At 34.9% G+C, this 17,946-nt stretch overlaps 1 protein-coding gene across 1 annotated transcript; it reads right to left on the reverse strand.

The window, feature by feature from the left end:
- Nucleotides 1-605: 605 nt before the first annotated feature.
- LOC131602414 (glycine-rich cell wall structural protein 1-like) lies at nucleotides 606-1,610 on the reverse strand. The gene has a single exon (XM_058874523.1). It carries the CDS (start codon nucleotides 1,511-1,513, stop codon nucleotides 821-823), a length of 693 nt encoding a protein of 230 aa, XP_058730506.1. The 5' UTR covers nucleotides 1,514-1,610; the 3' UTR covers nucleotides 606-820.
- Nucleotides 1,611-17,946: the final 16,336 nt, after the last annotated feature.

Genomic DNA, 17,946 nt, shown 5'->3' on the forward strand with positions numbered 1-17,946 from the left:
TTGGTGAAAGAGTATATTAGGGAGAGACTAAACATGTCTCATTCTTAGGTAGATAGTTTATATATATATATATATATATATATATATATATATATATATATATATATATATATATATATATATATATATATATATATATATATATATATATATATATATATATATATATAGTCATCTCATTCATTTATATATGATTTGAAATTATGATACTTAGTTAACTCATGTTGTAAGTCAAAGGTGATAAATAAGATCAATAGCATGTCTCATACTTAACAAAACACTTCATTATTTTCATGACTGGTCTATTTGTTAGAGGAGAAATACATAAAGAAGAGAGATATTAAACAGAGGAAAGAGCAAAAAAGGCAACAGAAGTTGGTATTTAATTCCTTTCCTTTTTAAGCACTTCAAGTTAAGACAAAGCACACCCTTCATTTTCGTCTTTTATGCATGGTCTTCATCTGTCATTTTCTTCTTTTAATCACAATAGGCTCAGTTTTAAATGATTTTTATATAAGTTATCTTGAACAATTGAAAATATTGATAATATATTACAGTTACATAATTAAGTTAATCAACTGATTAACTAAATTAAAATAAAAAACAAAGTAGTTTTACGACAAGATATATTTATTTGAAAAAAAAGTTTAAACTTTAAAAAACAGTAAACAATTTTCTCTTCTCAATTTCTCATCTCTTACTTTTATTCTAAACAATACTTCAAATTCACCTTATTTTTCAAATTAATCTCTCTTTTCACATTCTCTCCACAACCAATTACACACACTACATTCCATAATAAAATTAAGAATATTTGAATTTAAACTTTCCCACCACCACCTCCTCCACCTGCACCACCTCCAAAACCACCACTGATACCGCCTCCAAAGCCGAATCCAAAGCCGCCGCCACTTCCAAAACCTCCATCAAGTCCTCCGCCTCCTCCGGAACCTCCACCGGCTCCACCTCCAAAGCCCCCACCTCCTCTACCAGCTCCACCTCCAAAGCCTCCACCAGCACCTCTGCCAGACCCACCTCCAACACCTCTTCCACCACCACCTCCACCTCCAAAACCTCCACCACCACCACCGCCTCTACCTCTTCCAGCTCCACCTCCAAATCCTCTACCATGACCAGCACCTCCGCCAACTCCTCTACCATGACCAGCACCTCTACCACCACCATTACCACCTCCACCACCACCCCCAAAACCACCACCACCTCCACCATTGCCATCACCACCACCACTTCCAAAACCTCCACCAAAACCACTTCCACTTCCTCCACCTATACCACCACCACTACCACCTCCCCCACCTCCTCCAAAACCACCACCACCTCCACCATTACCACCTCCAAAACCTCCACCAAAACCTTGGCCTGAACCAGCACCTAAGCCACCAAAGTTGTCATCAAAATCTTGTTTTCTCTTTATTTTCCGGCATTCAGAAGTTCCTATCACCAACACAAATATAACAACAAGTACTCCAACATACTTGTGTAAACTTCCCATCTTAATTTGCACAATGTAAGACAAAAACTTCTAAAAACCTTGCTTTGCACTTGGTATGAGAATGATTGACGAGAAGCTCTATTTATAGATACACACGACATGCCACTAAAAGAGTCTCAAAGTAAAAACCATGCACGTGTAAAAAGTGTAAGACCTGCACCTATCAACAAATTATATGAGTGAGATTGCATTTATAAACTAATAATGAAGCTACCGACTTCATACGGTTACTGTCAACCATAATAAGCAAGGTTGCTCCCACTATGTTTGGGAAAAAACCATATATGCGGCGTGTTGGCCCATAATAATATATGCGTCGTGATACATCAGGTAGATAATATTTTATTTTAGCCAAATATATTGGCATCAAAATCAAAAAGAGACAACTTGTATAGTTTTTTATCTGATTTTATTTTTATTAAAGAATAGCATTCCAGGGTGTTTAGTTGGAAGATTCATAAATACTCCATATTATTAAAGAAATGATTGGATATACAACGCCTTTTATATATATATATATATATATATATATATATATATATATATATATATATATATATATATATATATATATATATATATATATATATATATATATATATATATATATATATATACGGTTGGTGAGGAATGACATCGTTTTCAAAAATGATACACGTGGAATGTTTTCGATATTGTTTGGGGAGCAAAGGCTATGGTAGATGGATTTTCATAGGTAAAATTATTCAACTCAATTGTAACTTTTATGAGTTTAGTGGAAATCCTATATATATATATATATATATATATATATATATATATATATATATATATATATATATATATATATATATATATATATATATATATATATATATATAATTTATGCAAATATTAATTGGTAGAATTCATAACTATAAATTTAAACTTTATATAAAATTGTGTTGGTTTGATTATATTATAAAGGGTGACAAAATAAAGGATTGGACAAATTTATAAGATACTTGACTCTGCCTATTTGGAAGTAAATCTTTCCCATGTTTAATATAGTGGATTTGGTTCTTCCACATTTGAGGGAGTTGAGCTCTTTCTAAAATATTTATTAAGATTTCTCATTAAGGTTAACTTGTTTAATCATGAAGTTTTTGGGAATCTTGTATGCTTTGTATTCTGGGAGCAGGCAGGCATGCTCACATGCTATCATAGTAAAAAATTGCAAGAATGCAGGTGATCTTAATTCAAAATCAATTGTACAGATCTTTGCGTCTCACCTCAATATATCAATAAGATGTTATAATTGCACTACTATATAAGAAGGAGAACGCGTTCCAATCTCATTCACTTCACCTTTAGTCTCATACTAACTTTGACATTAGAGTGCTAACCTTGTAGGTCATCCCTTTTCCATCGCACTAGAAGCTCAAGTCCATCATTGCAATCTATATTCATCAATCACTGATCAACTCTAGTCCCCATGCAGAACGGTGTCATCATATGTGAGAATCAACGTTTGATTCTCGCATTTTCCACATTTGAACATTCATCTCACGATTCACTGAACCAAAGCTTCATCAACCTAGAAATTCAAATTTCTTGAATCTGAACCATAAATACATCTTCTAGATCCTTCTCGGTCGAAGATTAACACCGTTTCTTAGATCTCCATCCATACCCATCATCAATGGAAGGTTTTAGAGATACTGGCTCCGATGTACATCGTGAGGCAGTCACAAACACTCAAGCGGCAAGAGATTCAACACCTCTTCCTCAAAATGTTAGTGATCAAGTCCACATGAATTTTGTATCCGCACAGTCACATCAAGATCATGTTCAACCTAGAATGTCTCAAGGAGTCTTTCAATCTCTCACGTTCTTAGGATTTATTCCAAAATTTCAACAAGCACTACAACAAATAACACTTTTATGACAAAGTTTTCATCTCCAACATGCTAAAATAAGTTAGCGCCTTTTTTTATCCATAAAAAATTGTTACGTCGGTGTTATGAAAAGCCGAGGTAACACAACTATAAGTTAGCGCCTTTTTTTATTCATAAAAAATTAATAAACCTGTTATCTTAGTTTTATTGAGAACCGAGGTAATATAGATATAAGGAACCTCGATTCGAATCCTCGTTGCTACATTTAAAACTTTTTTCAACGATTTATCACTTGGCGTCTTTTCCAGATGCCATGTTTTTTGTTGTTAATTAGTAATGCTCAAAAACTTTGTTATCTGTTGAAATACGAGAGAATAAGAGACATTTGAATAAACCGTGTATTTTGTAAAGCACTACGGAGACTTTATTATATATAGAGAGATTACAACTAAGTAAATGATATAGTCGATGTGGGACTATTCTATATACAAATATTTTCTTAACACTATATATTTACAAATATCAACACTCCCCCTCAAGCTTGAGCATATAAGTCAAATGCACCAAGCTTGCCACATATATAATTAGTTTTGGGACTTCGCAGGGATTTTGTAAACACATCTGCTAATTGATCATTGGAGTTGACAAAGCTTGTGACAATGTCGCCTGATTCAATCTTCTCTCTGACAAAGTGACAGTCTATTTCAATGTGTTTGGTCCTCTCATGGAAGACTGGATTTGAAGCAATGTGCAATGCAGCTTGATTATCACAAACAAGTGACATTGGTCTTGCTTCTTCAATTTGAAGTTCTTTGAGCAATTGTTTTAACCAAATGAGTTCACATGTGCCATTGCCATGGCCCTATACTCTGCCTTGGCGCTTGATCTTGCAACTACATTTTGTTTCTTACTTTTCCAATATATAAGGTTTCCTCCAACAAGTACACAATACCTAGAGGTGGATTGTCTATCAATGGGTGACCCTGCCCAATCAGCATCGGAGTATCCAACTATCTGAGTATGTCCTTTATCTTCATACACAAGGCCTTTTCCTGGAGCACATTTGATGTATCTTAGATTCCGGACAACAGCATCCATGTGTTCTTGGCAAGGAGAATTTAAGAATTGGCTTACCACACTAACTGCAAAAGAAATGTCCGGACGAGTGACTGTGAGATAATTCAACTTTCCAACCAATCTCCTATACCTTCCTGAATCAGATGGAGGTTCCCCCTGATTGGGTAGGAGTTTGACACTTGGATACATAGGAGTATCAGCTGGTTTAGCATTCAACAAACCTGTTTCTTCCAAAATATCCATAGCATATTTCCGCTGAGAAATCACCAAACCATCTTTAGATTGGGCTACCTCAATACCTAAGAAATAGTGGAGTTTACCAAGATCTTTTGTCTGAAATTGATTCGAGAGATGTTGTTTTAACTGGAGTATTCCCTGCTGATCACTGCCAGTTATGACAATATCATCCACATATACAATAAGATAGATACACCCCTGGGCAGAGTGACGATAAAACACACAATGATCAGCTTCACTACGGACCATACTAAATTTTTGTACTACAATGCTGAATCTGCCAAACCAAGCTCTCGGAGATTGCTTAAGACCATAAAGAGACATGTGTAGTCTACAAACCATATTTGAGGACTCCCCCTGAGCAACAAACCCAGGTGGTTGCTCCATATATACTTCCTCTTCAAGATCACCATGTAAAAAGGCATTTTTGATGTCAAGTTGATGAAGAGGCCAATTTCGAATGGCTGCATATGCTAGAAGTAGTCTAACAAATGCCATCTTGGCTACAGGCGAGAAGGTATCATTATAATCCAACCCAAAAATCTGAGTGTATCCTTTGGCTACCAAGCGAGCTTTAAATCGATCAATCTTACCATCTGGACCAACCTTCACTGTATAAAGCCAACGACAACCTACTAAAGATTTTCCAGGGGGTAGAGGAACCAATTCCTAAGTACCACTACTTTGAAGAGTACACATTTCGTCAATCATTGCTTGCCTCCACTCAGGGTGAGATAATGCTTCACCTGGAGTATTAGGAATAGAAACAGAAGACAAACAAGTATACTGCAATGGGGAAAGACGATGGTAACATAAATAAATATAATATGGAGAAGGATTTCTTGTTTGACGTATACCTTTTCGAAGAGCAATCGGAAGATCAGACTCAGGTTGCAGGATCGGATCCAATGATGGCGAAGGCGTCGGAGGAGAGTCTACAATGACCTCAGGGACAGTTAGTGTATCAGGGATAAGTACTGCCTCAGGGATAGGTGTGACTGACGTGGGTTGACGATGGTGATATGTTTGAAGTGAGCAATAAGTGGGGGGGGGGATCAACCGTAGGGCTAGAATGATCGGGGATAATGGGAATTGGGACTACCGGAAGAGGTGTGGGAGTATTGTCCTGAAGGGGTTCCGGAGTTACTTGACTGGACTCAAAATATGGAACAGACTCGAAGAAGGTAACATCGATCGATACGAGGTATCATTGTAGAGTATGTGAGTAGCAACGATAACTTTTTTGGGATCGTTGATAACCAAGAAAGATACACTTTAGTGATCGAGCTGATAATTTATCAAGACCAGGAGAGAGATTGTGTACAAAACATGTGGACCCGAAGACTCGAGGAGGAATTGGATGAAGTGCAGAATTGGGAAAAAGGATTGAATGTGGGATTCAATCGTTAAGGACAGATGAGGGCATATGATTTATAAGGTAACATACCGTTAGCACCGCATCCCCCCAAAACCGAAGTGGAATGTTACCATGGAGTAGTAGGGTCCGAGTGGTTTCTACGAGATGCCAATTTTTGCGTTCGACTATCCCGTTTTGTTGAGGTGTATGAGGACAAGATGTTTAGTGGAGAATACCATTGCTGGACATAAAAGTTTGAAATTGTTGGGATAAGTATTCACGAGCATTATCACTTCTTAAGGTACGAATAGACACACCAAACTGAGTTTTTATTTCTTTATAAAATTGTTCAAAAATAGAGAATAATTCAGATATATTTTTCATTAAAAATAACCACGTGCAACGTGAAAAATCATCAATAAAGGTGACAAAAATACCTAGACTCAAGTGTAGAGACAGTAAGCGAGGGACCCTAAACACCAGAGTGAACTAAAGCAAAAGGGGACGAAGCTCGTTTATTGACTCGATTGGGAAATTGACTACGAGTGTGTTTCCCTAACTGACACGACTCACAATGTAAATTAGACACCTTCGATAAACTTGAAACCAACTTCTGTAGTTTAGGAAGACTAGGATTACCTAATTGAGCATGGATAGTGAGTGGAGAATCTTTGGGTGAACATGTCTGAGATGATACTGAGAGGTAATAAAGGCCTTGAGACTCACATCCGACGCCAATTGTCCGTCCCGAATTCCGATCCTGCAAGATAACATTACTGTTAGTGAAGGTGACAATTCAATCAAGAGAACGAGTTAAATACCATCTGAGAAAATCATCGTAGTTCGACGTAAAGTTCTGAGGAGTAGCCATGAGTATCGGATCTGGAACAGATGCACGGTGGCGAGTGGGGCGCTAGAAAAATCGTCAGGATCGGCCGGATCAGAGAAGGTGTTTCTGCCGGTAGGGTTAGTTTGCCGGAAGGTCGCCGGAAACAATAACGACAACAGCGAATGGCGGCGGCAGTCTGGTGGTGACCGGAGAAATTCGAAAACGGATGCCGGAATGATTCACGGCAATGTATGGAAGGCAAACCGGAGTTATGACACGGTTTGCCAAAAATTTCTCACCGGAAGACAGTGGGTCAACCGGGTAAAGCAGGGTAAAGGGTTGTTTCTCAGTAGGCTATAGATACCATATTAGAGTTTGACTTAACTTATCCTTACAAAACCGGTTGATAAGGTGAGGAGTGTCCCTCTATATATACTCTTCCAATGCTCTATCTCCAACCAATGTGGGACTTTAGGATCTTCCTAATACACCCCCTCACACACAACACTCTTTTTGGGCTTGGTGCATGGATATTAATGGTGGGCGGCCCATGGTCCGATCGATAGGCTCTGATACCATGTTGAAATACGAGAGACTAAGAGACATTTGAATAAATCGTGTTTTTGTAAAGCACTACGGAGACTTTATTATATATAGAGAGATTACAACTAAGTAAATGATATAGTCGATGTGGGACTATTCTATATACAAATATTCTTAACACTATATATATTTACAAATATCAACATTATCAATAAACAAGAATAGGCAATAATAAAAAAAAATATTTCATTGATAATAATAAAAAAACAACACAACAAATAAAACTACTCAATAAATTCAAACTTCTCTGTCCAGTTAACTTCAACATTACCCCTAACTATCCCTAACATATAGAAAAGTTCAAAAAGAACTCTTCCATAAGGTATAAGGAAAGTCATTTCCTCCCGAGAAGTTTTTACCATTTCCTTTAAGAAGTTGAAAATGGTCAGAGGAAGATTAACTCTAATGTTGTAGGTGGGAAGTAACAAGATATGCTTGTCATACCAAGTAAGCGTTTCTAGGTCTTTCTCTCTTGGACGGAGATTTGCCACTAGAAGTTGAAACAAAAATTTTACAATTGGGAGTAGAGAAGCAGGACTAGAGAGCTTATTTTGGTTGGCATAAATTCGATGAAGTTGGGTTGAGTAGACATTGTTGAATTCATAGTGTTCAACACAACTACCAGTCTCTTGACAGTTGATTGTCATAGCAATCAGTGATAGAGTAATGAAGAAATGAAAGTCATTGACATAGGACTAGATGACTACATCATGACCAGCTGGCACAACAGAGGCATTCATCTAGAACTCTTTAACGAGATTAGTGAATATGGGACCATGAAGAATGTGAAAGTAACCATTCAACCTTTGTTTGTTAACAACTTTCCTTAGTTCAAAATGATCGAAATCATTGAAATCTACATTCTTTTCATTGATAACGAACAACAGATTTGCATCCATTTTTGAAACAATAGGACTTTGAAACAAGGAAACAAGACACAGAGAGTTGGTAATGAGACATTGAAAATAGGAAAAAACTTTGAAATAATTTTTGCAGACACAACAAGACATTTAAATAACTCAAAAGCCTCCTTGATAATCCAAAAGAGACGTTACAACTAGAATATAACTGATCATTGTTATTCTAGTGATATGATTCCAATACATGTGCGTCACGTCATTTTTATAACCTCTCTTTCAATTGTATTTTTATTTGTAAATTAAATGTTCTAACACATGGGTTTTCATAAAAGATTGAGGGGACAGTGGAACATGTACTTTAATTGTATTTTTTATTTGTAAATAAATGTTCTAACCTGTTGGTTTTCCTAAAAACTGAGGGAACATTTTGCATTAAATTTAAGGATATTTATCAAATCCTTGCCGTCCATTTCATCACTATAAACACGTAAGACATTACCATTTGTGATCCGCGTGAAACATATAAATTACTTCCATTATAAAAGCATTCTGAAACATCATGAATCGCTTGAAACTATCCTCCACTTTAAGATTTGTAAGAGTATTTAAGAGAAAACAATTTATTTATCTAACCCTTTTTTGTTGCCCAGAATATTATGAACCCATCATTTGATATTCCCCATAATATCAATGATTTGAATATCTAACATCATGAAGAGTTTAAGGTTTGCAAGAGTGTTTGCCATGAATCTACGATGGATTGCAAGAGCAAAAAATTATTTAGGTTTAAAGTTTGTGTTCTTAATTATTTATTTGAGCAGAAAATTATTTATATCTAACCATTTTTTGTTCAAATTAGAAACAAATGCAAGTAAAAGCCATAGAGAATATCTTTTTTTTGTTTGGAAAATATCAAGGGATTGAAGACCCAATATATGATCTTCATGGACAATTGATATTTTTTGTGTAAAAAATATAATTTTCTGGATAAACGGTGTAGTTTGTAAACAAATTATTTTATTGATATTCTGTGTAAACAATGTAACGAATTTTATTTAAAAAAACTAATAACCCCTTATTTTCTTAATAAACCGGGATAATCATTGATTAATGTAAGTTGTTCTTCAAATATAACACAATTATTCATATAATTATTTTCCTAATCAATTTGAGAAGATATACGTTTAATTAGAGATTAGTGAAATAAGAAATCCACATTAGATATAATAAACTCGATCGTGTTTTGTTTGTCGGTTAAATGTCAAAACCGATGGGAAAAGTGATTTCGCCATTTAAAAATTCCAAAAAGAATGGAGATCAAACCCATGATCTTTACACATTACCCCTTGGTGGAACTAAAACCGAGAGGTAAAGTGGCGTACTTGTTATGACACCCTTCATTACCTTGCATTTGAAACCGAGGTAACACCTCATATCCAACTGAGATTAAATGTGATTTTTATAGTAGTGGTTTCTTTTTAACACCGAAAAATGAAAATAGAAACTTATATCTTTGTTACAATTACACGAGGTTTGTCAGTACAATAATCCTCATGTCTCAGACTCTAAACTAAATCTACTCGGATATAATTAACAATAAAATGACTTAAATGTAATGATCATAGATTATAAAAGTTGTAAAATAAGAACCTGAAAATGCAATGAATAGTTTTGAAATTAAGATGCTCCAAATGGAGACTTTCGATCCAATACAGCAGGAACGAATAAAATAAAAACAACAATAACATAATGATAAAACGTAGCATGAAAATACCAAAGAAAAACTTCAACTTGCATAAACTATGGAAAATTTCAAAGTGATTCTACTAAAAATAAAGCTTGGATCCCCTACATGTGTTACTGTGATGTTTTTATATGTATTTTCGCATCCAAATGGCAATTGCATACACTCAAGATCGAGTAGAACATAAGGGAAAATTGTTGAACATGGGGAGGCCTGGACGTCATGATGGGCGCCATCCCTGATGAGGGCCTTCTCATCATGATTTGTAATAAAACTACATAAAGACGGCAAAAACATATGTGATCACGCGCTATTTCTCTAGTAATTCAAATCTCATTCACTTCACCTTACTCTCATGCTGACTTAAACATTGGAGTGTTAACCTTGTAGATCAGCATCTCTTCTACCGCACCAAAAGCTCAAGTCCACCGCTGCAAATCATATCCATCAATCACCGATCAACTCTAATTCCTGCACGGAACAACTAATATGGTTAATTTGGAAGCGTCGGAATGATGTAATTTTTGCAGGTATGTCTACTGATGTGAAGGAGGTGGAAGATAAAAGCATATTTCTTGCTCGTAAATAATTTCTTGGTAGGTTTACGACTAAGGGTTGAAATAGGTCAGGTCAAATTAGACTTTATAAGATACTAGTTGGCCTATGATATATTTTTAAGGTCTGGACCTGGCCTATAGCCTATTATAGACTCTTTTTCTTTTATCTGACCTGGCCTTTTTAAAAATCGTATGCATTCCTTATTTAAGACTAACTCACGTGCTTTCTATGATTACCATGAAAATCTTGTTTTATGTTTTATGTTGTGAGTATTTGACCTGCTCTTTTGGCAGAGTACATTCTTGATGCTATCCCGATGTCTCTGGTGTTTCTCTTAATGGTGTGATATTTTTAGACTGAAATCTAACTTATTTTTCTTAATGTGGTGTTTTGTGCTTTGTTTTTATTTTCATAATTTGTTTGGTTGGATCATTTCCTTTTGCTTCAATATGCTTTTTCTATCTTCTTTTTATTTCTTTACTTTTGTTTGATCCTCATTTTTGTTTTTGGTTTTTGGTGAGGTTTGATTTGGTACCTCTTGTATCTCTTATCGTTGTATGTAGTTTTGACTCTTTGTACCATGATTTTATAATATTTATCTTTCATAAACAATTAATAGATCAGAAGAATTCATCAATCTATCAGCAATTCATTAATTATTTTTTTAAAATCAATCTATTAAAGATTAAAGGGTTAATACCTATTTTCACCCCTACCGTATGGGGTCGGTTTGAAAAATCCCCCTGCCAAAGAAAAAAGTTGCAATAATTACCTCAACAAATTTTAAATGTTTCAGTTTGGATCTTTATTAGGCCACATCATCAAAAAGTCTGATGTGGCAGATTTTTTTTAACTTTTTAATGAAATGATTTTCCACCTCATTTATTCACCCTATACAATGACCTTAATACCCTTACTTGCTATATCCACAAAAACCCAGAATTTTTAGGGTTCTTAATCTCTTCATCTTCAACCTCCTCAACGTGCACTCGTAAGACCACTGTGGAATTCCTTCCAAACGGAATCTGCGAACGAATCATCGGCAACAGTTCCTTCCTAAGCTGATCACTCAGCCCAAAGAGAAACGACAGAAACTTCCTTCCATCTTTCGTCTTCAAAAACAAAGGCGAAATCACACTCCGATTCAATAACAGATTCAAATCTTCAATGCTATCATCTTTAAAGTCAAATAGAGAAAACGCTTCACGAAGCATGTAAACCCTGTGCATATCCACTTTCTTCTTCAACGTCAACGTCCTCGAGATAAGAAAAGGAAGTGCCTAAGAAATCAACGCTTGAACTCCAGGGAGAAAATCTGCAAGATCGAAAACTTTCCTAGGATGCGAAACGCATAGAGACAAAACATGAGTGAGAATCTGAAGACGTTCGAGGAGTTTGTCCTTTTTATTAGGTTGGGATTTTTGCTTGGTGTTGGCGTTGGGTTTGCGGGAAGAGCGGCGGAGGGTGGTGGCAAGAGGGGTTTGAGGTTTGTCGTAGTGGGATTGGAGAAGGTTCTGGAAGGATTGGATGGTGGAGGCGATGGAATTGTAAAGAGAGGGGGGAGAGAAGAAATGAGGTTGGAGGAAGATTTAATGGAATGGATTAGGGTTTTGAGAGAGGGTTTTGAGGATTTTAGGGTTTGGGTTATGGCTAAGGAGATGAATTCTTGTGGTGAAGAGTCAAGAGATGAACGGAGCTTCTCATCCATTGCACTTTTCTGCTTCAAACGTAGTTCTTAGTTAGCTTCGCTGCAAAAGTAGGGTTTGAAAAGAAACTACAAATGAACAAAATTCTGAGTTTTTAGTAAGGGTATTAAGGTCATTGTATAGGGTAAATAAATGAGGTGGAAAATCAATTCATTAAAAAGTTAAAAAAAAATCTGCCACATCAGACTTTTTGATGATGTGGCCTGGTAAAAGTCCAAACTGAAACATTTGAAATTTGTTGAGGGAATTATTGCAACGTTTTTTGGCAGGGAGATTTTTCAAACCAACCCCTTATGGCAGGGTTGAAAATAGGTATTAGCCCAAGATTAAATTTATCTAAGTCATACATTACTATAAGAGGTGAAATTAGAGATTTCCTAAATATTTAATTCATTCATAAAATTAATTTTAAATTTTAATATTTTTAAGTTTTCATAAAAATTATATTTTATAAATTTAATATTTTTCTAAAAATTCCTCTCTCTATCTATGTATCTCGTACTTACTTCAAATATTGTCTTTTTATTTTATTTTATTTTTTGGTGACAATGATAGTGCGTTAAATGATTTCTAGATGTTGAAGTGAACCACATCACTTGAGGCTGTCTTTTCCTTCAAGATATAGATACTTGAATAGGGGACCGTCAGGGTTTTGCAAATCACATTATGTGTTCTCTTTGTCATGCTTTTTTTGTTACATTTTATTACGCCTTATAGTAGACATGCATGTCTTGCATTTGATTTAATTTCAATTATTTTGTTCTCTTTTACACATCTTGCTCCCAATTGAATGGTGTTTAATAGTTTAAGAGGTGTTCTATTGGAGTAAGGCTTCCTGTTGTGAAAGTCATGATTTGGTTTACGATGGAGGACTGAAAGAGATTTTAATGATAACTTTTTATAAATATTTTGAAAATAATATAAATAAATTATAATTGTGTGATTTATTTTGTATAGATAATTTTTAATTGATTTATTAGAAAAATTAAATAAAAAATAAAAAATAAATATTAAAAATAATTTATAAGATCTTTAAAATATATTGGATGAAGTTGATATAAATATTAGAAATAAAAATTATATTTATTAATCTAGAAGATATAATATTGCTATGAACAAGTTATTGTACTTGTTGTAAAAGATCTAACTAATGCATCTAGTGTTAGGAAACCAAACGTATCAATAACAAATTATATAAAAGTATATTGATCATAAGAACACATTTTTCACTAGTCTCTAAAACAATAATTTACAAAACCAAAAACCAAAATGACAATAAAAACAATAATCTTCTTATATTTTAACAATAATCTTCTTATATTTTTTTCTCTAAGTGATAGTCTCTAAAATCTTAAAATGTAAGTCATTCATTATATAATCCTGTTTACGGGTGGACAATCGGAGACCACCCGAAGAAACTTGACCGAACCGAAGTGTGTTTTGGTTTATGGGTTGGTTAACTTCGAGCTACGGGTATCCATGAGATAGTTAATTGAATATTAATGGGTTAAGGCGGTCGGATTCGATAGTAAATTTTGGACCCGTCGAAATTCGGACCCAACCGAATATAATATTAATGTTTTATTATTATTATATAATTATATAATTATATATATATATATATATATATATATATATATATATACCTTCAAAACTGGGTGGGCCTAACATTAAAATCAAATTGGCCCAATTTCTTAATAATTTCATAATTGGATTAGGGTTACCATTATCAAAAATCATTTACTTCACTCGTCGCTCCGCCTCCAAGCTCATTCTAAGGTTATCAGCATCCACCACCAACATCCTTTCATCGTCATCTCTGGGAACATTCCAGGCTTCAAGCTACCACCACCATCATCATCGTCATCTCTCACTGTCTCTCTCTCTCGGTAAGTATCTTACTCTCTTTCCCACTCACTTTTTGGTCTCTTCTTGTCTTCATGATTTGGTAAAAACTTAATAAACATTCTAAACAAAACATGCTCAATCATGAATCACGCCTAGCAAAAACTCATCGGTAGATGAAAAACATCGAAAAGTGAGGACTTTGACACACACCCAACAATCTTGCAAACAAAAGACATAATTATGCATTCATTCAAAAATAGTATCGAAAATGCAACGGCACGAATCACAAGGGCTTTCAAGGTTGTAATGTGTCTCGGTTAACAAACAAATGATAAGTCCTAAAGCTAATCGAAACAAAAACTTGCCTAAACCTAAGGGAATAATTACTTCCACAAAGTTTCACGCACCAAAATCTCGATCAAACTTCTTCTTTATCACAAATTGTCATACCAAAACATAATACTTATTAGCACAATTATTACACACTCTTTTTGTTTTTATTTTTCAAAACTTTTTCTCTCTTTTTTGTTTCTTTTTCTTTTCTTTCCTTTTCATATTTTTTTCTTTCTTTTTCTTTTCTTTCAACAACCTCATACCAATCACAACATAAGTAGGTAAACATCTTCTCCCCAACTTGAATTCAACCATCATCATAATATGAATACTCCCTACTTTCTAAGGCAAGGCAAAAATTCAAACTATAAATCCTCGTTAAGGGTTCAAGAAAATAAAGAACCAAACATCCATACACAATTGAGAACCAAACGCTCATAGACAAACATTAAGCAAAAACAATATGGATATTGACAAAAAGGCTCAAAGGAGGTTACTAATGCTCACACACTCACAGGGTAAATTGATATTTAGTTATGGTAGTTGTGCTCAAAATCAAACAAGTGCCTTGATCACTTTCGTGCATTCACAAAATCAATACAAACGAAAGATTAAACATAATAATATCCAGTTAAAACAAGAAATGTCGATCTCTCACATAAATACACAATGGAAAGCCACCTCACATTTATGGTAAAAAGGGAAAACTAATTGTGATTCAAGTCATGAGCAAGTTATGCAAAAAGAATGAGTAATATGAAATTTGTACAAATGAAAATCCTCCTAAACATGTTATGCTATAGAAAGCGATAAACGAGTATCTTGCTACGTACAAATTTGAACAATCATTACCGCACAACCGCCATGTTGAATCTATCACAATCAGAGAATTACCAATTGCGACTCCAAGTAATCGAGCCAAAATTTGAGTCTAAATAACAACAAAAGAATTAAAAAATAAAACTATAAAATATTATACTATAAAGCCTTGGTAAAAGTGGGAAAACGGAAGAGAGCCAAGTGAACCATTAAAAAGAGTTCAGTGGCCAAAAGCTACAGGGCGCGCGACGCGCCCTATGTTCTGCCAAATCAAGCTCTTCAGCTCACAGGCCGCACGACGCGCGCTACACTAGATAAACAAAAATCAGTGCAGCAAAACAGAAACCCATAGCAACCTCCACTTATCACCTACACTACTCATTTACAGAAAAACAGAAAAATAAAATTGTTGGGGTGCCTCCCAACAAGCGCTTGTTTTACGTCGTTAGCTCGACACCTTTATTGTGCACGGTAGTAACTTCCTCCACGACACGCCAATGCTTTCGCCTCAACGCAACCTAAAGAAAGTGTCCTAACCACACACGAACAAACATTACGAAACAAGAGAATATACAACAATACGTAAACAACATGTATTACCAAACACGAAACGATAAGAAAAAACATGATTTTTACAAAAGTTTGGTGAAATTAACTAAACAAGTTGAAAAGTGAAGATTTGAAATTAAAGAACTATCTGAGTTCAACTTGTTTAATAAGTCCACCAAACAAAATTAAAACATGTATCTATACAATTCACTATACAAAAGTATACAAGTATTAGGAAATTCATAAATATACGATATTCATAAAACTCAAAAACAAAGGAACTATCGCAATGTGAAATCAATAAAAACACCAATCCCCGGCAACGGCGCCATTTTTCGGAAGCGGTAAAGCGGCAAGCAACAAAAGTTTTAGAAGTATTTATCTGGGAAATTATCGTGTCAATAAAGATTAGTGCTATTGAATTGCCGTTCGATGGATTCTTGGTTCTTGAGTTTGGATTAAATGGGTTTTAAGTAAATAAGGAAAATATAACATATGGATATAAAAAGAATTCATTCTTGATAGAGAATAACTTATTTGGTTCAAATCTAAACTACTCCTCACAAACTTAGATTTATCACTCCGTTGCACTCAATCTACAATACTCATCAGAATCACCACATATCCCTCAAATCAATGTCCATTTCTGCAACACCGACGAGAGTTCAACTATATTGCTCTTTCGACGATGTCTCAATCGATCGAACAACACAGAGACATTAAACTTAGATATTATTTGGATGTTAACCCTAATCCTATCTCTAGAATCTAAGATAACAGATATCCCCCTAATCAAGATTTGTGATTTCTATTTCTACAACAACATAAATCCAAAGCATTTAAGCAAAATGATCAAGGAAACACCGATTAAGATTTGTAAAGCAAACTTTATACAGCTAGTAGAAATAGTAACAAATATCCATGGGTTTAGAGTAATTTACATACAAACTAAACAAAAGAGAAATACAAAGAAAAGAGAAGAAGATAAATCAAACATCTCACGGGTTGTCAGCTCCGATTGATAAGCAATCCACCTCCGATCATCCAAATGCAAGCTCCAATGGTGTTTTCTAAGCTATCTAGACCAAAAAATGAAGGTTTGATGGATTGGGAACAAATACCCCAAAACCATAACCTAAAAATCAATTTTTCCCCTATTTATACACTTTTGAATCTGATACAGCGCGCGTCGCGCGCAGAAGGGCTTTACGCGTCCACTGTGTTGTCATGAAAAAAATCAACACAAGTGTTTTTGTCATAACCTGAGAACCGTAACTCCGATTTGCGCTCGGTTCGAAGTGTTGGAAAGCTTATTAAATTTCCTATCTAACAATGACAAAATAGCAACCAAATTTATGATTTATTATTCTTTGGTTTTGAGCCTTATTCGTTGACGAGATGGTTCTGTTGCTCAAAATCGCGCGTTTGAAGTCGTGTCTTTGACACGTTATTGCTCATGCTCCAAATACGCAAGAATACCTACAAAAATACACAAAACCTATCTGTCATACCCCAATTTTTGACCCTAAGATCCTATATCATTCATATCCCAATCACTAATCAAGAGCTTCACTTGGAAGTTTGTTTATGGTGTTGCACTCACCTCATCAATGAGAGGGACCATCAAGCACCAATGATTGTTTATCTTTTATGCATATTATACTAACCCAAATACCAAAAATATTGCTTTGTTTCTTTGCAGGCTTTTGTTTTGTAGGTACCAAGCCAAGACATGCAATAAGCAAGGCATTTTTCACATTTTTGACAGATGAAATCGATTTCCCTACTGGGTAAATCGATTTCCCTGCAACAATCTTCAACAAAATCACATTCTGGACAGCATGAAATCGATTTCCCTCCTGGGTAAATCGATTTCCCTAGTGTATTTTGCGCCAAATTCTCTTCTGGAACAGAGTGAAATCGATTTCACTCCTGGGGAAATCGATTTCCTTAAGGCGAAATTCAAAAAAAATAGAGAGGGAAGCTTGATTTGATTTTGGCACCTATTTTCTTTGACCATTTTTGTCATTTTACCAATTTTCCACCTCATCAAAATA

This window comes from Vicia villosa, linkage group LG1 (assembly GCF_029867415.1).
Source record: "Vicia villosa cultivar HV-30 ecotype Madison, WI linkage group LG1, Vvil1.0, whole genome shotgun sequence".
NCBI lineage: Eukaryota > Viridiplantae > Streptophyta > Magnoliopsida > Fabales > Fabaceae > Vicia > Vicia villosa.

What these genes read in the sequence shown, in the direction of transcription:
- LOC131602414 (XM_058874523.1), bottom strand. Translation starts at nt 1,513, where the DNA reads ATGGGAAGTTTACACAAGTATGTTGGAGTACTTGTTGTTATATTTGTG.